This window comes from Sus scrofa, chromosome X (genome assembly GCF_054392235.1).
Source record: "Sus scrofa isolate SSC_HxYL_T2T_F1_AM1 chromosome X, Sscrofa_HxYL_maternal_Yorkshire_Landrace_v2.0, whole genome shotgun sequence".
NCBI classification, from domain to species: Eukaryota; Metazoa; Chordata; class Mammalia; order Artiodactyla; family Suidae; genus Sus; species Sus scrofa.
This window is the reverse complement of record NC_139401.1, coordinates 71,668,614-71,691,820: the sequence shown is the minus strand read 5'-3', so window position 1 is coordinate 71,691,820 and position 23,207 is coordinate 71,668,614. Positions and strand designations below refer to the sequence as shown.

Below are 23,207 nucleotides of genomic sequence, written 5' to 3'. Positions count from 1 at the left end.
TTTACATTTCTTCTTACGTGGCACTCTCCATCTTCAAAGCCAGCAATCACACACTGAGTCTTTTTCATGCTTTGACTTTCTCTGTCTTATCCTTTTGCTTGTTTCTTCTGCATCTTCTGTCATGAGCTGGAATTTTTTTTTATTACTTTAAAGGGCTCATATGATTAGATGAGGCTCCTTCCTCCTTACATCATAATAAACTCAAATTTTTAAGGTCAGCTGTGCCATTTTCTGAAAATCGTAGGAGTATTGTTTCTTCACATTCTCAGGTTTTGGTGATTAAGGGTCATGAAATCTTGAAGGCGATTGCTAGAAATTCTGCCTAGTACTACATTGACTTATGATTCTTGGCTCAGCGATATGTTGCTATGATGGGTTCAAAATGGTGTTGTTCTAATCTATCATTCCTTCTTTGTTTTAGTTGGTATATTACCATAAGGGAGAAGTTTACATTCTTTTTTTTGGTATTTCTTGGGCTGCTCTTGCGGCATATGGAGGTTCCCAGGCTAGGGGTCGAATCGGAGCTGTAGCCACTAGCCTACACCAGAGCCACAGCAACGTGGGATCCGAGCCGTGTCTGCAACCTACACCACAGCTCACGGCAACGCCGGATCCTTAACCCACTGAGCAAGGGCAGGGACCGAACCCGCAACCTCATGGTTCCTAGTTGGATTCGTTAACCACTGTGCCACGATGGGAACTCCATACATTCTATGCTTTCTATTCATTTTTTTTATATTAACATATAGCAATGTTTTTTATTTTTCCATGAATATTTTCTTGCTGTTATTATTTCAATTTTCAAATTTTATCTGTGTTGGCTAGTGGACACCCCTCTCTATGATCCCTGCAGACCTTTTCACAAGCCTTCCTCAACCTTGAACACTTTCTTTTTGTGTTCACAAAATCTTCATTGTTTGTTTTGTACTATCCCTTCCTCAGTCCTGGAATAGGTTATTTCTCCAAGGACTTCTGATTCCTTTTAGTGGGATATGGTCTTAAGAAAGTAATATCTGGACGTTTCCATTGTGGTGCAGCGGAAATGAATCCGACTGGGAATCATGAGGTTGCAGGTTCGATCCATGGCTTTGCTCAGTGGGTTAAGGATCCGGCATTGCCGTGAGCTGTGGTGTAGGTTGCAGACGCGGCTCGGATCTGGCATTGTTGTGGCTCTGGTGTAGGCTGGCAGCAACAGCTCCGATTAGACCCCTAGCCCAGGAACCTCCATATGCTGCAGGTGAGGCCCTAAACAAAAGCCAAAAAAAAAAAAAAAAAGAAAGTAGTATCTGAGTATTCCCATTGCAGCCCAGCATGTTAAGAACCTTACATAGTCTCCGTGAGGATGTGGGTTCGATCCCTGGCCTCACTCAGTGGGTTAAGGATCCGGCATTGCTGCAAGCTGCAGCGTATATTGCAGATGTGGCTCTGATCCGGTGTTGGCATTGCTGTGGTCTAGGCCTAAGTTGCAGCTCTAATTAAACTCCTAGCCCAGGAGCTTCCTTAAGCCACAGGTGCAGCTATAAAAAGAAAATTAAAACAAAGAAAGCATTATCTGACTGTGTGATGTTCTCATTGCTACCAGGATGTCTTTGCTCCCAGTTCCTTTGCAGAGAAGCCAGAATATGTGTTATATTTTTTCATGTGTTGACACTGATACTTTTAATTTTTCTTTGGACTCTATACATCATTCTAATCTTCCTCTTTGTATTTTAAGTTCTTACTGCAACAGAACGAAAGATGGCTTCCATTATCTTTAGTTTATGTTCTCCGTTTTCATTGTACCCATGGTGTTTCAAATTTGTAAACCAAATCATTACAGTAAAGAAACCTAGTGTTAAATATTTGGTTAAAGGTTCTTTTGTCTTTAGAATGAAACTATACATTTACACAGGTATGTATTTAATAGTTGGGGAGTTCTATTTCTCTTAGTGGCAGAGTAACTATATTTGGATAAACAGTTATCTCCCAAAGATACCACTTATAAACTCTGGCCACGGAGTTCCTGTCGTGGCTCAGTGGTTAACGAATCCAACAAGGAACCATGAGGTTGCAGGTTCCATCCCTGGCCTTGCTAATAAGTTGGTTAAGGATCTGGTGTTGCTGTGAGCTGTGGTGTAGGTCGCAGACGTGGCATGGATCTGATGTTGCTGTGGCTCTGGTGTAGGCCGGCAGCTATAGCTCCTATTCGACCCCTAGCCTGGGAACCTCCATATGCCGCTGGTTCGGCCCCAGAAAAAACCAGAAAAAAAAAAAACAAAAACAAAAAAGCCACCACTCTGGTCAAAATACTTAAAATAATGATGTGGAGGAACTAAACAGTGACAAAAAGCAGAGAGAAACTGGATTAGAGGCAACACATGAAGAATGAGGTATTAATGCCTGAATTCCCAATTTTTTTTTGTCTTTTTAGGTCCACACCCGTGGCATGTGGAATTTCCCAGGCTAAGAGTCGAATCAGAGCTGCAGCTGCCGACCTACAGCACAGCCATAGCAACACAGCATCCAAGCTGCATCTGCGACCTGCATTGCAGCTCACAACAATGTTGGATTCTTAACCCACTGAGCAGGGCCAGGGGTTGAATTTGTGTCCTCATGGATACTAGTTGGGTTCCTTACCACTGAGCTGTGACAGGAACTCATGAATTCCCAATTATTAAGCCTTTTTTTTTTCCCCAAAGGAAGATCCCAGTTGCCTCCATGAGTAGTATTTTTATTTCAGTAAATTATATTTATAGTTGTACAACTATCATTACAACATAATTTTACAACATTTACATCCCAAACGCCCAGTCTATCCCTCCTGCCCCAAGCTGTCTCCTTTGGTAACCATAAATTGTTCAAAGTCTATGAGTCACTTTCTGTTCTGCAAATAAGTTTATTGTATCCATTTTAGATTCCACAGATAACTGGTAGCATATGACGTTTGTGTCTCACTATGACTAACTTCACTTAGTGTGATAATTTTTAGGTCCATCGATGTTGTTGCAGATATCATTATTTCATTCTTCTTTATGGCTGAATAATATTCCATTGTGTATATGTACCATATCTTCTTTATCCACTACTCTGTCAATAGACTTTTAGTTGCTTCCATGTGTTGGCTATTGTATATTGTGCTGCAGTGAACATTGGGGTACATGTATCTTTTTGAGACATGGTTTTCTCCGGATATATGTCCAAGAGTGGGATTGTTGAATCATATGGTGATTCGATTTTTAGTATTTTGAGGAATCTCCATACTGTTTTCCATAATGGTTGCACCAATTTACATCCCCACCAATAGTGTAAGAGGGTTCCCTTTTTTTCACACTGTCTCTGGCATTTATTGTTAGTAGACTTTTTGGTAATGGCCATCCTGGCTGATGGTGTAACGTGGTACCTGATAGTAGTTTTGATATGCATTTCTTTAATAATTGGTGACGTTGAACATCTTTTCATGTGTTTTTTGACATCTGTTTGTCTTCTTTGGAGAATTGTATATTTAGATCTTCTGCCCATTTTTTTTGTCTTTTAGGGTGGCACCTAGGGAGGTTCCCAGGCTAGGGGTCCAATTGGAGCTGTAGCTGCTGGCCTAAACCACAGCCACAACAATGTGGGATCTGAGCCATGTCTGCAACCTATACCACAGCTCATGGCAATGCTGGATCCTTAACCCACTGATTAAGGCCAGGGATCAAACCAGCGTAGTCATGGATGCTAGTTGGGTTCATTAACCGCTGAGCCATGACAGGAACTCCCTTCTGCCCATTTTTTGATTGAATTGTTTGGTTTTTTTTGGTAATGAGCTTCAGGAGGTGTTTATATATTTTTGAGATTAATCTCTTGTCAGTCACTTCATTTGCAAATATTTTCTCACATTCTGTGGGTTATCTTTTCATTTTCTTTAGGGTTTCCTTTGCTGTGCAAAAACTTTTAAGTTTGGGAGTTCCTGTCATGCCTCATTGTTAATGAACCTGACTTGCAATAGTGAGGATGCAGCTTTGATCCTGGCCTCGCTCAGTGGGTTAAGGATCCAGCATTGTTGTTTGCTGTGGTGTAGGTTGCAGATGCAGCTGGGATTCTGTGTTGAGGTGAGCTGTGGAGTAGGTTGCAGATTCGGCTCAGATCCTGCATTGCTGTGACTATGGCATAGACCTGCAGCTACAGTTTCCATTCAACCCCTAGCCTGGGGAACTTCCTTATTCTCTAGCGGTAGCCCTAAACACACACACACACACACACACACACACACACACACACACACACACACACAAAACCTGAGGTTTAATTAGGTTCCGTTTGTTTATTTTTGTTTTATTGTCATTACTCTGGGAGGTTGATCTGAGAAGATATTGCTGTGGTTTATGTAGGAGAGTGTTTGGCCTATGTTTTCCTCTACGAGTTTTATAGTATCCAGTCTTATATTTAGGTCTTTATTTTTGTATATGATATTTGGGAATGTTCTTATTTCATTCTTTTACTTGTAGCTGTCCAGTTTTCCCAGCAGCACTTATTGAAGGGGCTGTCTTTTCTCCATTGTATTGTCTTGCCTCCTTTGTCATAGATTAGTTGGCTTTACATGTGTGGGTTTAATTCTGGGCTCTCTATCCTGTTCCTTTGATGTATATTTACGTGGTTTTTTTTTTTTTTTTTTTTTTTTTTGGTGCCAGTATCATACTGTTTTGATGACTGTAGTTTTTTATATAGTCTGAAGACAGGGAACCTGATTCTTCTAGCTCCATTTGTCTTTCTCAGGATGGCTTTGGCTATTCTGGGTCTTTTGTGATTCCAAACAAACTAAAATATTTTGTTCTAGTTCTGAGAAAAATTCCATTGGTAATTTGATAGGGATTGCATTAAATCTGTAGATTGCCTTGGGTAATATATTCATTTTGACAATATTAATTCTTCCAATCCAGGAGCATGGTATATCTTTCCATCCGTTTGTATCATCTTTGATTTATTTTATCAGCATCTTATGGTTTTTAGAGTACAGGTCTTTTTGTCTCTTTAGGTAGGTTTATTACTAGGTATTTTATTTCTTTTTGATGTGATGGTAAAGGGGATTTTTTCCCTAATTTCGTTCTGATCTTTCATTGTTAGTGTATAGAAATGCCGTTGATTTCTGTGTATTAATTTTGTATCTTGCAACTTTACCAAATTCGTTGATGTGGTCTAACAGTTTTCTGTTAGAAATTTCTCAATAGGATTTTTCTAAATTAGCATTATTAGGATTAGGATTTTCTAAATATAGCATCACATCATCATCAAACAGTGATAGTTTTACTTCTTCCTTTCCAATTTGGATTCCTTTTATTTCTTTTTATTCTCTGATGTCTGTGACTAGGACTTCCAAAATTATGTTGAAGAGTAGTGGTGAGAGCGGACATTCTTGTCAGTGGGAATTCTTTCAGCTTTTTAATATTGAGAATGGTGTTAGCTGTGGGTTTGTCATACATGGTATTTTTAATGTTGAGGTAGGTTCCCTCTATGCCCACTTTCTGGAGGGTCTTTATCAGAAATTGGTGTTGGATTTTGTCAGAAGCCTTTTCTGCATCTTTTGAGAGAATCACATGGTTTTTATCCTTTGGTTTGTTAATGTGGTGTATCCCACTGATTGATTAGAGTATATTGAAAAATGCTTTCATCCCTGGGATAAATCCCACTTAATCATGGTGTATGATCCTTTTAATGTATTGCTGGATTCGGTTTGCTAGTATTTTGTTGAGGATTTTTGTATCTATGTTCATTTGTGATATTGACCTGTAATTTTCTTTTTTGTGGTATCTTTGATTTTGGTATGAGGGTGATGGTGGCCTCATAGAATGAGTTTGGGAGTGTTCCTTCCTCTGCAAGTTTTTGGAATAGTTTCAGAAGGATAGGCGTTAGCTCTTCTCTAAATGTTTGATAGAATTCGCCTATGAAGCCATCTGGTCCTGGACTTTTGTTTGTTGGAAGTTTTTATTTATTTACTATTTTTTGTCTTTTTGGCATTTCTTGGGCCACTTCCATGGCATATGGAGGTTCCCAGGCTAGGGGTCTAATCGGAGCTGTAGCTGCCAGCCCACGCCAGAGCCACAGCAACGCAGGATCCGAGCTGCGTCTGCAACCTACACCATAGCTCACGGCAACGTCGGATCGTCAACCCACTGAGCAAGGGCAGGGATCGAACCCGCAACCTCATGGTTCCTAGTCAGATTCGTTAACCACTGCACCACGACGGGAACTCCTGTTGCAAGTTTTTAAATCATAGTTTCAGTATTTGTGATTGGTCTGTTTGTCTTTTCTATTTCATCTTGGTTTGGTCTTGGAAGATTGTACTTTCCTAAGAATTTGTCCCTTCTAGCTTGTCCATTTTATTGATGTATAGCTGCTTGTAGTAGTCTCTTATAATCTTTTGTATTTCTGTGATGTTCATTGTAACTTCTCCTTTTTCATTCTCATTTTACTGATTTGAATTTTCTCTTTTTTTCTTGATGAGTATGGCTATGGGTTTATCAATTTTGTTCATCTTTTCAATGAACCAGGTTTTAGTTTTATTCATCTTTTCTTTGTTTTTCTTCATTTCTAGTTCCTTTATTTCCCCTCTGATCTTTATGATTTCTTTCCTTCTGCTAACTTTGGGTTTTGTCTGTTCTTCTCTGTCTAGTTGCTTTGAGTGTAAGGTTAGGTTGTTTATTTGAGATTTTTCTTGTTTTCTGAGGTAAGCTTGTATTGCTGTAAACTTCTCTCTTAGAACTGCTTTTGCTGCATCCCATAGGTTTTGGATTCTTGTTTCTTTGTTGTCATCTGCTTTTAGGTGTTTTTTAATTTCCTCTTTGATTTGTTCAATGATTCGTTTTTTTGTTGTTGTTGTTGTTGTTTTTTTTTTTTTGCTTTTTAGGGCCATAGTTCCCAGGCTAGGGGTCAAATCAGAGCTATAGCTGCTGGCCTAGACCACAACCACAGCAATGCAGGATCCGAGCTGCGTCTGCCACTTATACCACAGCTCATAACAATGCCAGATTCTTGACCCGCTGAGCGAGGCCAAGGATCGAACCGACAATTTCATGGTTCATAGTTGGATTCGTTTCCGCTGTGCTAGTAGCATGTTGTTTAGTCTTCACGTGTTTGTGTTTTTTGCAGTTTTTTTTCTTGTTGTTGATTTCCACTCATATAGCTTTGTGGCCAGATATGATTTCAATTTTCTTTACTTTGCCAAGGCTTGATTTGTGGTCCAGAATGTGATCTATCCTAGAGAATGTTCTGTGTGCACTTGAAAAGAGTGTGTATTTTGCTGCTTTTGGATGGAATATTCTATAAATATCTATTAAGTCCATATGGTCTAATGGATATTTTAAGGCCTGTGTTTCCTTTTTGGTTTTCTGTCTCAATGATCTGTCCATTGCTGTAAGTGGGGTGTTGAAGTCCCCCACTATTATTGTGTTATTGTTAATTTCTCCTTTTAAGGTTGTGAGCAGTTGCCGTATATATTGAGGTGATCACTATATTGAGTGTATATATATATTTACAGTTGTTATATCTTCTTGGCTTGATTCTTTGACCATTATGTAATTTCTTTCTTTGTCTCTTATAATATTCTTTAAGTTCTCTTTGGTCTGATATGGGTATTGCTACTCCAGCTTTCTTTTGTTTTCTGTTTGCATGGAATATTTTCTTCTAACTTTTGGTAGCCTGTTTGCTGATGGGTGGGGCTGTGTTCCTTCCCTGTTTGTTGTTTGGTATAAGCCTTCTCAGCCCTGATGGGTGGGGCTAGATTTTTCCAGAATGGCCACCTCTAGAGGAGTTCAGTCTGATGAGTATTCCCAAGGCCTTTGTCTCCAGTGTCACCACCTGTTTTCCCAAGAGATCCTCCAGGAACCGCAGGCAGGTCTGACCCAGATTCTGTGGAGTCTCTGCTTTGCACTGTGACCCAGTGCATAGCACAGAAATTCCTGTGTGCACCTTTTAAGAGTCACGTCCCCGTTTCCCCGTCCCATGGAGCTCTTGCACACAAGCAGTACTGCTCCTCAATGCCAAATGCTCTGGGAGCTCCTCCTTCTAATGTAAATACCCAGGTGTTAGAACCTGATGTGAAGTTCAGAACTCTCACTCTTGTGGGTGAGCCTGTATGATATAGTTACTTTCCAGTCTATTGGCTTCCCACCCTGCAGGTATGGCATTCCTTATATTGTATATTATCCCTCCTACTGTCTTGATGTGGCCTCCTCTTTGTATTTTGGTGTAGTATATCTTTTTGGATAGTTTCCAGTCATTTTTTTTTTAAAGTGGCTGCACCTTCGGCATATGGATGTTGCCAAGATAGGAGTAGAGCCATAGTCACTGTAGAAGCAGCACCGAGTAGTTACGCTGCGAGCCACACGGGAAGTCCTCCAGTCAATTTTTTTGAAGATTGTTCAGCAGTTGGTTTTACTTTTGTTGTTTTCATAAGAGAAGTTGAGTTCTAGTCCTTCCATTCTGCCATCTTAGTCCCTGATACCCCATGAGTGGATTTTAAGACTTGTTTCGCTCTCTCCTTCTGGATATGCTGAGTAAGCTTGTAACTTCATTGCTTCTGATATCCTCCTTGTGACTAAGATTGAACCAACAGAAAACTGAGCATTTGGTCCAAGAAAGCAGTATATGAAGACCCTGACCTCTCCTCCTCCTACAGACACAACAAATCTACAGCTACTTAAAGACCAGTTCTTCCTGCATAAGGTCTGAGAGCTAATTAAATAGCTTCTGCACAATACACAATACAAGGACCACATAGAGGTTGGTCGGAGAGACAGACACAGTATCAATGGGAACCCACTTCAATGCGGTGTACTATAGTAGGAAGGAATATCATCAATGGGTAGGAAAGAATATCATTAAGGAGCCTGTGTTCAGGCTTGCCTGCCCTGGGGCACAGAGCTAAAAAATAGTGGTTTAAAGGGGATCTAGATTTTGCATGAAGGAAATCCACTTGCTAAACCTGTAGAGTGTCTTCTAAATGGGCAGGGAGCTTCTGGAATTTTTTCTGGCTTTGAAAATGCTAGAGAGCACCACTTTTTGCATGTCCCCTTCATGGTGATGGCATGAATGGGAATGCAGTCCAGGTTCTCTAGATGGCCTTTCAAGGCCGTTTGAGTATATCCCTGGCCCACACAAGCTATAGCAGCCTCGCCACACAGCCCGAGTGTTGTGTGCCACAGAAGCACACCGGCCCTTGATTTAGGCTCCTGTTTGCATGCCAAAGCTGTCTGGAATATGCAAACTACATAGGGGATACTCTCAACTGAGGCTGTGCCTTCAAGACCATGAGAAGAACTTGTTTTGCCTGATTTATAGAAATAAACACAAGCCAAATGGAGAGAGGGGTATGTTCCAAATGAAGAAGATAAAGCTGCAGAAAATATCTTAATGAAATAAGTAATTTACCTGATTAAAGTGTTCAAAGAAATGGTTGTAGATATGCTTACCAAACTAGGGAGAATGGAGGAACACAGAATTTCAGCAAAGAGTTAGAGAATGTAAGAAAAACCCATCAGAACTGAAGAACACAATAATTGAAATGAAAAGTATACTAGAGGAAATTAACAGCAGATTAGATGATTCAGTAGAACACGGTGATCTGGAAGATAGAATAGTATAAATCACCTAATCAGAACGGAAAAAAAGAATTAAAAAATGAGGAGACTTTAAGGGATCTCTGGGACAGCATCAGAAGTACTAACATTCTCATAGTAGGGGGTCTCAGCTGGAGAAAAGAGAAGAGAAGGAACAGAAAATGTACTTAAAGCAATAATGGCTGAAAACTTTCCTAATCTGGGGAAGGAAACATACATCTAGGGACAGGTAGCACAGAGAGTCCCAAACAAGATGAACGCAAAGAGATCCATGCCAAGACATATTTAATTAAACGGCAAAAGATAAAGAGGGAATTTTAAGGTCAGCAAGAGAAAAACAACTAATCATATACAAAGAAAACCCTGTAAGAATTTTGGCTGATTTTTCAGTAGAAACTGTGCAGATCAGAAGAGGGTGGCACTATATATTTAAAGTACTCAAAGTAAAAAATTTCCAGCCAAGAATACTCTACCTAACAAAGTTATCATTCAGAACTGAAGGAGAGGTAGAGTTTCTTTCGAAGATAACCAAAACCACCAACTGCACTCCTGGGCATTTATCCCAGAGAAATGAAAATTTATGTTGACATAGAAACCTGTATATGAATGTTAACCTGCAGCTTTGTTTGTAATAGCCCCAATTTTGGATCATATCAGGCATCTTTTAACAGGGAAATGGGTAAACAGGCTATTGTACATCCATACAGTAGAACACTACATTGCAATAAAAAGGAAAGAAATACTGACACATGCAACTAACTGGATGAATCTCAAGGGAATTATCCTAAATGAAACAAATCTATCAAGGGAATTATCCTAAATGAAACAAATCTAATCTCAAAATATCATATTCTATATGATTCCGTCTGTAGAACATGTTTAAAATGAAAAAAAAGAAAAAAAAGAAATGGAGGACAGATCAGTGAATTCCAAGTGTTGGCACAGATAGGAGTAGGGGTAGGATGTTGAGCACGATTATAAAAGAGCAAGGTGAGGAATTTGTATGTTGACTCTAGTGCAGATTGGCCTTTTAAAAATTGTAGATCCATTTGGGAAGTATTGCCGTCTTAACATTATCTTCCATTTCATGAACATGTAGTGTTTTACCATTGATTTAAATTTTTAATTTCTTTCAATGATATTTTGTAGTTTTTAGAGTATAAGAGACAGTTTAAGTTTTTAAATTCTTTACAACTTATTCCTAAACACTTTGTTCTTTTTGATACTATTATAAATGAATTTTTAAATTTTATTTCAGATTATCCTTTGCAAGTGTATGAAAATACAATTAATTTTTTTTGTCTTTTTGTCTTTCTAGGGCCGCACCCGTGGCATATGGAGGTTCCCAGGCTTAGGGGTCTAATCGGAGCTGTAGCTGCCAGCCTACACCACAGCCACAACAACGCCAGACCTGAGCCGCGTGTATGACCTACACCACAGCTCATGGCAACACCGAATCCTTGACCCGCTGAGCAAGTCTAGGGATCAAACCTGCAACCTCATGGTTGCTAGTCGGATTTGTTTCTACTGCGCCATGATGGGAACTCCACAATTGTTTGTTGTATATTTTTCTCTTATCCCTCAACCTTTGTGAACTCATTTATTAGTTCTGATGTTTTTTAGTGAATTCCTTAGAATTTTCCATTTATAAGATAGTGTTTTCTCCAGAGACAGTTTTACTTCCTCCTTTTCAATCTGGTTGCCCATTATTTCTTTTCTCTTGCTTTCTTGCTCTGGCTAGAATCTCCATTACAAAGTTGAATGGAAGAGGCAAGTATGATGATATCATCTGTGGGTATTTTGTAGATAGTTGAGGAAGTTGCCTTTGTTAGTATTTATTTTTTTGAACAGTTTTAGGTCTACAGAAAAATTAGTGGAAAGCACAAAAATTTTCTATGTATGCATCTGCAGACATGCAGAGCCTCCCCCACTGTTAATATCCTGTTCTACAGTTGTACATTTGCTACATTTGATGAATAAATGACAAGTCATTGTAATACAAAACCCATAGTTTGTGTTAGATTTCACTCTTGTACATTCTAGGGATTTTTGACAAAAGTATAATGACATCTATCATTGTAGTATCAAACAGGTTAGTTTCATTGCACTAAAAATCGTCTTCATTCTAACCATCCTCCACTCCCCCTCAAGCCTCTGGAAACCATTGATCTTTATACCCTCTCTATAAAGAGAGAGAATGTCATTTGGTTGGATTCCTAAGTATGTAGCCTTTTCAGATTGGCTTCTTTCACATAGTAATATGGAAAAGTAGCTGGACAACTTTGCGTTTCTACCAGCAGTGAATGATAGTTCCTGTTGTTCTACATCCTTAGCAACATTTAGTGCTGTCAGTGTTCTATATTTTGTCCATTCTAATAGGTGTGTGGTATTACCTTATGGTTTTATTCTATTTTATTTATTTATTTTTTTGTCACTCAGAAGTTGCCAGGGCAAGCCAGGGACCATTCCTGCACCAGAGTTGTAAACTAGCCATAGTAGTAACAGTGCTAGATCCTTAACCCACTGAGACACCATGGAACTCCTATCTTATTGCATTAATTTCCGCTTTCCTAATGACATATCGATGTGGAGCATCTTCTCACGGCTCATTTTCCATCTGCATATCTTCTTTGGTAAAATGTCTTCAGATCTTTTGCCTGTATTTTGTTTCTTTTTGGCTGTGCCTATGGCACGTGGAAGTTCCCAGGCCAGGGATTGAACCCATGCCACAGCAGCAACTGTGCCACTGCAGTGACAATGCCCGATAGTTAACCTGCTGCACCACAAGGGAACTAATTTTTTGCCTGTTTTTAATCATGTTATTTACTTTACTATTGAGATTTAAGAGTGTTTTTTTTTTTTTTTTTTTTTTTTTTTTTTTTTTTTTTGGTGTTTTTGCCTTTTCTAGGGCTGCTTCCTGTGGCATATGGAGGTTCTCAGGCTAGGGGTCAAATTGGAGCTGTAGCCACCAGCCTACGCCAGAGCCACAGCAACGCAGGATCCAAGCCCCATCTGCGACCTACACCACAGCTCACGGCAACGCCGGATCCTTAACCCACTGAGCAAGGCCAAGGATCGAACCTGCAACCTCATGGTTCCTAGTCGGATTCGTTAACCACTGCGCCACGACGGGAACTCTGGGAGTTCTTTATATATATTTAGATAACTCTTGATTAGATATATCTTCTGCATATATTTTCTCCCAATCTTTAGCAGAAAGACATGTGTTTCATTCATTTGAAGTTTCTGGCATTTTATTATGGACTTTTACATCTATATTCGTAAGTGATATTGGCCTGTAGATTTCTCTTTTTGTGGTATCTTTTCTGGTTTGGTTTGACACTAGTCTCATTAAATAAGTTGGGATGTGTTCCCTTCTTTTCTTCCTAGGAGAGTTTGTGAAAAATTGGCGTTTTTTTTTTTTTTTTTTTTAAATATTTGGTATAATTTGGCGGTGAAACCATCTAGACCTTTCCTTTTCTTTGTGGGTAGTTTTTAATTACTAATTCAGTCTTTTCAGTTCTAGGTTTATTCAAATTGCCTATTTAGTTTTGAGTCACCTGCAGTAGTCTGTATGTATTTAGGAATTTGTCCATTTCATTTAGCATATCTAATTTTTGGCATACAATTGTTCATTATATTTATTTATTTATTTTTGGTCTTTTTGCCATTTCTTGGGCTGCTCCCGTGGCATATGGAGGTTCCCAGGCTAGGGGTCTAATCGGAGCTATAGCCACCGGCCTACACCAGAGCCATAGCAACGCAGGATCCGAGCCGCTTCTGCAACCTACACCACAGCTCACGGCAATGCTGGATTGTCAACCCACTGAGCAAGGGCAGAGATCGAACCCGTAACCTCATGGTTCCTAGTCGGATTCGTTAACCACTGCGCCACGACGGGAACTCCTGTTAATTATATTTATAATCTTTTTATTTCTTATAAGTAGTGACGTCCCCTCATTAATTTCTTTTTTTTTTTTTTTTTTGTCTTTTGTCTTTTTGTTGTTGTTGTTGTTGCTATTGCTATTTCTTGGGTCGCTCCCGCGGCATATGGAGGTTCCCAGGCTAGGGGTCTAATGGGAGCTGTAGCTGCCAGCCTACGCCAGAGCCACAGCATCGCGGGATCCGAGCCGCGTCTGCAACCTACACCACAGCTCACGGCAACGCCAGATCTTTAACCCACTGAGCAAGGGCAGGGACCGAACCCGCAACCTCATGGTTCCTAGTCGGATTCGTTAACCACTGCGCCACAATGGGAACTCCCATTAATTTCTTATTCTAGTAATTTGAGTCTTGTCTCTCTTTTTTTCTTGGTCCACATAGCCTAAGGTTTTAAAAAATTTTGTTCATCTTTTCAGAGAACTTATTTTGACTTTTTTTTCTTTTCTCTGTTTCATTTCTGCTCTAATCATTAATCTTTATCATTTCTTTCCCTGTTTCCTCAAGGTTTAGTCTGCTGTTATTTTTTTAGTGTCTTGGTAAAGGAAAATACAATTACTATTTTCTGTTTTTTAGGGCCTCACCTGCAGTATAAGGAAGTTCCTGGGCTGGTGGTCGAATTGGAGCTGTAGCCGCTGGCCTACACCACAGCCACAGCAATGCAGGATCTGAGCTGTGTCTGTGACCTACATCACTGTTTACAGCAATGCTGGAACCTTAACCCACTGAGCAAGACCAGGGATCAAACCCTGGATACTAGTCAGTTTCGTTTCTGCTGAGCCATGATGGGAACTCTGAAAATATAATTTATTAATAGTGGTTTTTTTTTTTTTTTTTTTTTTTTTTTTGTCTTTGCCTTTTCTAGGGCTGCTCCCTTGGCACATGGAGGTTCCCAGGCTAGGGGTCTAATCAGAGCTGTACCACCAGCCTACGCCAGAGCCACAGCAATGCGGGATCTGAGCTGCATCTGCAGCCTACACCACAGCTCACGGCAATGCTGGATCCTTAACTCACTGAGCAAGGCCAGGGATTGAACCCACAACCTCATGGTTCCCAGTCGGATTTGTTAATCACTGTGCCATGACGGGATCTCTGTGGTTTTATTTTTAGTAGAAGATGGAATTGAACTTAAATTTTCTTTTTTCAAAAAAATTTTAAAAATTTTGATAGGACGTGGTTTGATATCAAACTACTCTTTTTAGAAAAGATTATGCTTTTTAAGAAAAGGTTAGTGTGTTTCAAAAGAGAATGATCGTAGTCAGAAAACTCTTCTATAAATATTTTAATGTGAGTAAAGTACTACCAGTACTGCCATACTACATAGATTGAAAAATGATTTCATGGAATTATAGGAATTGGTATTCTCTTTGATAATGTACTGAAGAGATAACTAATGTGTTTATTTTTTCTCTTTTAAGATAAAATCAGTGGTTCTGGAAATAACTCTGAAATGATGGAAAACAGCAGGGAAGAGGTAAGAATAATCTGAAGCATTTAAAAGATATTTATTAATAGCAATAAACCAACTAGAGTATGTCATCAGTTTGCTTTGATTCAATACATGTATAATACATGCATGTGTTTGTTTTTACTGTTATACACAAGTATTATTATGATACTTCATTCATTTTAGGTAGTTGTCTACTTTTTGATGATGTTCATTGTTTTTGTTATTGTTGTGATTTGCTTCAGCAGTATAGCTCAAGTCAGACAACTAAAGGCTTGCTAGCAGATAGGTATTTGAATGCAGCAGTGGTGCTCAAGGTGGTTGTTATGGGCATAACTCCATGGTTTTGAGCTCTCTCAAAACTGGATATTAAGAGTCCTTTAAGTAGTATTATGGGAACTCATCCTGAGGTCCTTCACTTGGTACTCCAGCTTATACATGATTTTAGCATTCTTTCTACCTAGTGTAGAAAATTGAATCCGATAAAATATACTGAGTATATTGGCAAAGTAAAGATAAATTTAGTATCTCAAAGGAAATTATAGAAGGTAATCTGTGCCATAGGATAGAGAAAATGATACATTTTTAGATCCTTACAAATTTCTACCTCTGTTGGCATCTGATTACCTCCAAACTTTGTTTTGTCTTTCTTGGCCTAGGCCAAGATTATGATACAGCAGTGTATCATCTCCTATACCTCAAAATTCAGCAGTAACAATTTAATGAAAAAATTAATCCTAAATTAAGGAAACCTTGAGTAAATTAGAATTGGTTTTTGAAATTCCTTTTAGAAAAATATTTTAGGCATGTAAGTTATATCTCATTCTATCACTATGTTGGAGATCTTGGTATAGGGAAATAGTTAATTATAGGGCTGTTTCTTTGAGAGTTTTACTCACCTTTGTATTTATTTCTCACATTTAGGGAGCTAGCTCTTCAGAAAAATCCAAATCATCAGGATCATCACGATCAAAGAGGTTGGTTGATGTTGAAGGGAAAAAAGTTACTTTTCAGGTTCTTTCATTTTCTTTATCTTAGAGTAATCTTTTTGTCTAAACTTTAAGCATTCTTGTTCTAAGAAACTATTTATATATATATATATATATATATATTTTTTAAAAATGGACATTATAGTATAATGAATCATCTTGTATTGGGGGATTTATTATTTATTATAATTTAGTGGCCTTTGCAATATGTAGATAATTTCTTTCAGATAATATATATGCTTTATAAAAAGGAGAAAAGTGGAAACAAAATATTGAATGCTTCATGAGGCAATATGGGTTTTTTAGGGTTATATGAAATAGTCTGGAATGGGAAGTGGTAGCCATCATAATTGAGGAAGTTATAAGGAGGTCAAAGAGTGGTAAAAGTACCTTTCTGTGTTAAATTGTCAAAGTGAATTGTACATAAAGACTGGCATTTCTGAGCATAGTGTAATGAATAATATACTGTGGAGTATAGTTTTAATTAGAAGATTGCAGTTAATTTTATTGGACTTTTTTTTCCAACCAGTGAGACTGTCTCAATAATTATAGCTTGTTTGTTATTAACTTATTCCGTAAAGTAGTGATTCTCAAATAGGAGTTCCCTTCACAATCCCCCTCATAGCTTTTTCAGAACGTTATGCACCAGTCTCACACCACACCTACAGAGTCGTAATATTCAGTTATATGGTACAGAAATGGTTGTTTCCCTAGGTGATTCTACTCTGTATCCCTGCTCAAGTAAACATGTTATTTTTGTTCTTTGGATTTTTTCAAATTATCAGAATTGTCCATAATTCTATGGCCTTAAATCTTTCATAGGAAACCTTCAATTGTAACAAAGTATGTAGAATCTGATGATGAAAAACCTTTGGATGAAGCTGTAAATGAAGATGCTTCTAATGAAAATTCAGAAAATGATATTACTATGCAAAGCTTGCCAAAAGGTAAAGTGTATTAATTTTTATATGAAGTTAAAAGTTGAAATGTATTTTTAAGTGCCATTATTATAAAATTAGAACCTGATTACTATTAATTGTTCATGAAGGACCAAACCTGGCACTTTAATAGTGATGGTGTGGTAATGTGTTAGTGTGGTAACGATAATATATGGTGTTGAGGTTAATAATTTAGAATGTTCAGTCAGTTTTGAAAAGAAAAAAAAATATTTTCTCTTTCTGCTGGGTTTTAGAAAAGGGATTTTAGTTTCCAAATTATTCTTGAACATGGAAGTTGGTTTAAAAAGTTTTGGTTTGGTAAATTTTAATGTTCTTGCTTTATAGAAAAACGTAATGAATACTCTGAAAACTTCTTAAAAAACATTTAGAGTCTACTTTAGTCATATTGTGTCTTTAAATTCCCTAAGACTCAAAGCTGAAGTTACCTATTACATTTAAGTATATTTCTTGTAATTATCTCTTTTAAAATGCCTTGTCAGGAGTTCCTGTCGTGGTGCAGTGGTTAACGAATCCGACTAGGAACCATGAGGTTGAGGGTTCGATCCTTGCCCTTGCTCAGTGGGTTAACGATCCGGCGTTGCCGTGAGCTGTGGTGTAGGTTGCAGACGCGGCTTGGATCCCACGTTGTTGTGGCTCTGGCGTAGGCTGGCAGCTACAGCTCCCATTAGACCCCTAGCCTGGGAACCTCCATATGCTGCGGGAGCGGCTGAAGAAATGTCAAAAAGACAAAAAAAAAAAAAAAAAAAATGCCTTGTCATATTTCCTCCAAACTCTTGCATTTCTAACCTTAAAATTTCATTGGTTAGATTGGGGCCAGGGCAGGGGTGTGGAGGGAAGCCAGTTGAGACTTGGACTTTTCATAGCCCAAGTCTGAGAGCGGTATGATTATATATAATGAGAGAATGACAAAGGTCTTGGTAATTTCATGTTTCAGAATCAAAAGTTTAGATTTTTTTCTTTATTGAATAATATGTTTAAGGGTCTCAGCAGATTTTTCAAATTTATTCTCACAGATCATTTATAGCAATGTTTATTTACTACCTTTGTTTTCTATCTATACTTATGTTTATGTGATGCTTTTTTGATTTTAGAAGTTTTAAAAAATGGTGAGTAGGAGGATATAACATTGCTTGACTAGGACCAAATAGGAGTTACAATAGATGAGAAATGAAATGAGGAAAAGAAATGAATGAGAGAAGGAAAATTGATGGGCCTACCATTTACTTGATTTTGAAAATCTTCTGTAACATTTATATGTGATGGTTTTAGTGGCCTAGGGTAGAAATAACTAGCATGGGAGTCTGAGTCCCATAGGCAGTTATGTTTGAATTGTTACATTCTCAGTGATTATCACTGGGAGTTCTTATGATGTCCACTGGGTGAGCTAAGGACTAGGAATTCCAATCTTTCTTTAAATGATACTGTGGAAGAAAGTTAGTATGGGATGTTAATAACCTGAGCTAAGGGTAATTCTCTCCCACCAAACCAAAAATAAGACCTGTTTCATAAGACCTGTTTAAGTTTGGTTGATTATAATTATTGTTATAATACTATATTTAGTATGCATAAGCACCAGATTTTCAAAAAATTAACTCATTTAATCCTCAAAACAATGCTGTAAGGTAGTTATTGTTTCTACTTGTAGCGATGAACAAATTCAGAGCTCAAGGAACTTTTTCAGCTTTAAATTGAGATGCTAAGATTTGAACCCAAGTCTGCCTGAGTCCAAAGCTAGTGAGTGCTCTTTCCACTCTGCTGCTTTGCTTCCATTTAGAGAAGAATCTTCAGAAAGAAACCTATTTTTTGAGTTAATATTTAGTTTTTTTTTCAAATGCCTCTTAGAGTATATATGTGAAATGGTTGTTGTGAATAAATTTTTTTTGTGTGTGTGGAGATTATTTATATTTACTAGTTTGTAGAAACTCAATTCTTTGTGCCTTATTTCCTCCCCTTTTTTCAGAAACCCAGAAATTCATAACTAGATGCTATACTTTGCTAAAACCTGCTTGCTGCATAACATAGGCCCATGTTTCAGGGAGACAGCTTCTGACAACTACCAGTGTTTTTTTTTTTGCTTATTTTTTAGGGCTGCACCTGCAGCATATGAAGTTCCCACGCTTTAGGTCAAATTGGTGCTATAGCTGCCAGCCTATGCCACAGCCACAGCAACATGGGATCCAAGCTACGTCTGCGACCTACTCCACAGCTCAATGCAACACCGGATCCTTAACACACTGAGCGAGGCCAGGGATCGAACCTGTATCCTCATGGATACTAGTTGGGTTCATAACCTGTTGAGCCACAATGGGAACTCCCAACTACCAGGTTTTACAGTCGGCTCTCCATATCCGTGGGTTTGGAATCCACAGGTTCAGCCAACTGCAGATCAAAAATATTTGGGGAAAAAGTTTCTGGAAAGTTCCAAAAAGCAAAACTTAAGTTTGTCATGTGCTGGCAACTATTTACATAATGTTTACATTGTATTAGGTATTATAAGTAATCTGGAGGTGATGTAAAGTATACAGGAGGATGTACGAAGATTATATGCAAATACTATATATCATTTTATATAAAGGACTTGAGCATCTATGGGTTTTGGTATCCAAAGGGTCCTGGAACAAATTCCCCATGAATACCGAGGGATGACTGTACTTTCTTAGTAATTGTCAGTAATGCCCAATTGTTAAACCCAGCAATGTAGGTAAATGTGAGACCTGGACCCTTTTTACTATGCTCCTGCTTTATTTGCTCTTGAGAGATTAAAATGAAAACTTAAATTAGCAACCTCTCTCCTCAATTAACATGTTCTATGGCTAAGAAAGTACATTCTTTCTAAAATATTTCCATAGGGACCAGAAGTTGTTCTCATTCTGCAATTTATTATTATAGCATTTGATCTTAAGTATCTTAAGGCATTCTATTTAAACACTTTACGGACTTTTCAGGGTACTGAAACTTTGATGTTACTGTTTAGGAAATGCCACAGAACAGGTATAGCACTAGTAAGTAGCAGGATTAACTTCTCACATTGTTCTCCAATATCCTCCCCCAAACAATACAAAACAACCCATGAAAATATTTTTCTACATTTATAATTTGGCTTAGCAGAATAGGATATTTTTTTAAAATTTCTCTTCTGATCATTTTATTTTATAAACTATGGAACTTAGTGTGGATGTTCATATTCAGAACAGCTTTTGTGATAGACACTCTAAAAACTAAGAACTGGGCTAAGGCTTTCTACTTTATTCACACATCTCTGTTATAATCAGTTCATAATGCTGCCCCGATTTTTATGAACTATATTCCAACAAGTTGACACCTGGCCCTTTTACTATTTCCCTGTTTTATTCTTGAGAGGTCCTATACAAGTATCGAAAGCTTGAAGAAACAAAACTATGTACCAGCAATGTTGGCTTTATCTGAACTGAAGTCTTGTACTTCACTTGCACATTTAATATGTGTAATGGTTTTTTAAATGAAATCATTCTAGGTACAGTGATTGTACAACCAGAGCCAGTGCTGAATGAAGACAAAGATGATTTTAAAGGGCCTGAATTTAGAAGCAGAAGTAAAATGAAAACTGAAAATCTCAAAAAACGCGGAGGTAAATACAAGTGAAAATGAAAACATGAGTTTAAATTGCTGTTTATGACCATATTGGAAAATCTGATGTGCTTACTAAAAATACCTCCACTTTTCTGCCCATTGTTTATTAAAAGCACTACTTAAAAATAACTTCTGTTTCTCTCTGAGCTCTGAAGCAGAAAAGGTTAAACACCATTTATCAAAATGCCTTTGCCTTCAGTGGCTATTAATTTATCTCAAGAAGCTAAGTATTTCCTTCTTACACATGTTAGTTCTGTAATGCTTATATGCCAGAATACCATGTGTTCCCTTTCACCTCAAAAGAATTTTAGATTTGTTCAAAATCTTTCCTGTGGCCTTCAGGTTACTTTATACATATCTAAAACATTGTTTCACAGAGTGATGGACATCTGCATTAGTGTCATGTGGGGTGCTTATTAAAAATGCAAGTCCCTTGACTCCACTCATAACAGTTTAGAATTTCTGGGGGTGATGTCAAGACTGTGCCCCAGTTCTTATATGCGTTAAGGTCAGAGATCTTTTGATCTAAGGATAGCAGTGCAGAGATGAGTAGGAAGAAGGGAACTAGAGCTAGTAACCTTCCCTTCATCTGTCTGAGCCTCTTCTTCCTTTGTCTGTCTACCTTTACTTAAACACACATCCATCGGCTAATCATCCATAGAAAGTTAGCATGAGGAAGATTCATTTAGAATTTAGGACAGTGGAGTATGTGTCCCACTTGTTTGTGTGTGACTTTAAAATAGTGCCTATGTGTGTTTTGGGCAGGTGAACAGAGCGGGAATCTATTGCTAAAAAAGGAATGAATTTCTGGAACATAGAGCATAACACCAAATTTCTAAATAGAAGTGCAGTGGAAGTGTGTCTGCTTAATATTATGTTAATTGTGAAATTATAGCATAGTTCTGGGTGAAATTTTGTGTAGATTTTAATTTCAGTTCTATGTGATATCTAGTTGGTACTAATAAAATATATCTGTATTTATAATATATACACATATTATAAATATATTTAGTACCACTTTGTATGTATGTATATGTGTGTCTGTATCATTTTTCAGATTCAATAATTCATTAGGTTGTTGGAGAAAATCAAGAAAATGTTGCTTAGGCTTTTGTCCAGAAGGGGGTGATCTACTCCTTTCAAGCATATGGAAGATTTATTGAGAATCTAATTGTTAGTAGGGAAACTGCTATTGCAGCAACAGAGGTCACCAAAGCTAAGTGATATTCTTGAAATAAGAGAATCTGCAAGTAGAAGGTGATGCTAAGGACCAGTAACAAGAGTTTCTCACTTCTGATTATGGGTCCTCTAAAGAAGACAAATAACTAAGTGTACTGCATTGTATCAAAATTAATATCTAATTGGTGTCTTTTGGGGAGGGATCTGGAGCAGTCAGTGTCTGAAGTTTCAATAAGGCTGAAAGGAGAATAAAAAAGAACCACAGTTATTGGGGAGGGTGTTTTTAGTGCCACTTTGCTATGCTGCTGGTATTTGGTCTGAGCCGATATGTTCCTAGAACATTTTTTTGAGTATTCTGTGTAAAAAGAATGTTTATATTGTGCTTAAGGGAATATGTATGTTTATAGCTGTATAATAACACTTAAATCTTTTATGTTAATTTTTGTCTTAATGATTTACTACATCTTTAAGCTGTCCGAATTCACACAGGAAATTTAACCATGTTTATTTATATACACATGTACGAATAAACTAGCGATCTGAGGTATTGAATTGCTAGTTAATATTCAGACTTTCTAGGAAAGTTAGTTCTAAAATTGAAGCCTTGGAAGTTCCCTTGTGGTGCAGTGGGTTAAGGACTTGGCATTGCCGCAGCTGTTGTGCAGGTTGCAACTGCAGTGCGGTTTCGATCCCTGTCTGGGGCACTTCCATATGCCACAGGTGTGGCCAGAAAAAAAAATAAGTAAAATAAAATTGAAATCTAATTTAGGAAACTGTGAAGAAGGTAAACTTTATATATACACAAAATAAACATATTGATTTGAAACAAAATTAAACACAAAGATAAAGCTATGTTGACCATTTCAGGAGCTTTTTTTTTTTTTTTTTTAACGGTCACACCTGGAAGTTCCTGGGCCAGGGATTGAATCGGAGCTGCAGCTGAGGCCACAGCCACAGCAACACCAGATCAGACCTGTATCTGCGACCTATGGCAATGCAGGATTCTTAACCCACTGATTGAGGCCAGGGATTGAACCTGCATCCTCACAGAGACAATGTCAGATTTTTAACCCACTGAGCCACAATGGAAACCCTAGGAGGCATTTGTTTTTAAAATACCATAGCCTATTTTGACTTCCTTTCCCTAGTTTGTTAGAAAACCTATTTTACACCTAACTTTTCTATATGGCAGGATAGTTTTGTCTTCTCTTCAAACTGATAAAATGTGTTGAGCTCAGAAATGAAAATACCTCTTTTTCATTCACACACGATAGCTATTATAATCATTAAGATATTTCATAACTAAAAATAATTTAAAACATAAACATGTAGAAACAAGTATGTAAAGTTACATTTCAGCATTTTACAATATTTGTTTCAGCTGTCAAATAAAAATGTTGGTTTATTCTTACTCTTATCCATTTCTCCTCCCACACCTCAGGTTATGATTATCCTGAAATTCGTGTGCATGTGTGTGTTTGTTGTTTCCATGAATGTTTTTATATTTTTAATT

At 37.8% G+C, this 23,207-nt stretch overlaps 1 protein-coding gene across 25 annotated transcripts in view; it reads left to right on the top strand.

Annotated features, from left to right (window-relative positions):
• Nucleotides 1–23,207, top strand: part of ATRX (ATRX chromatin remodeler) — a 288,606-nt gene that overhangs the window by 89,541 nt on the left and 175,858 nt on the right. For 13 of the 25 annotated variants that reach the window (XM_085008437.1, XM_085008445.1, XM_021080085.2 and 10 more), the window contains 3 exons: nt 14,930–14,985; nt 15,883–15,935; nt 16,770–16,894. In XM_085008437.1, coding sequence (XP_084864563.1) covers nt 14,930–14,985; nt 15,883–15,935; nt 16,770–16,894 — 234 coding nt within the window. Of the gene's footprint in view, nt 1–14,929; nt 14,986–15,882; nt 15,936–16,769; nt 16,895–20,399; nt 20,514–23,207 lie in introns of all 25 variants that reach the window. The other 12 variants (XR_014835620.1, XM_085008431.1, XM_021080081.2 and 9 more) reach the window with 1 other exon arrangement.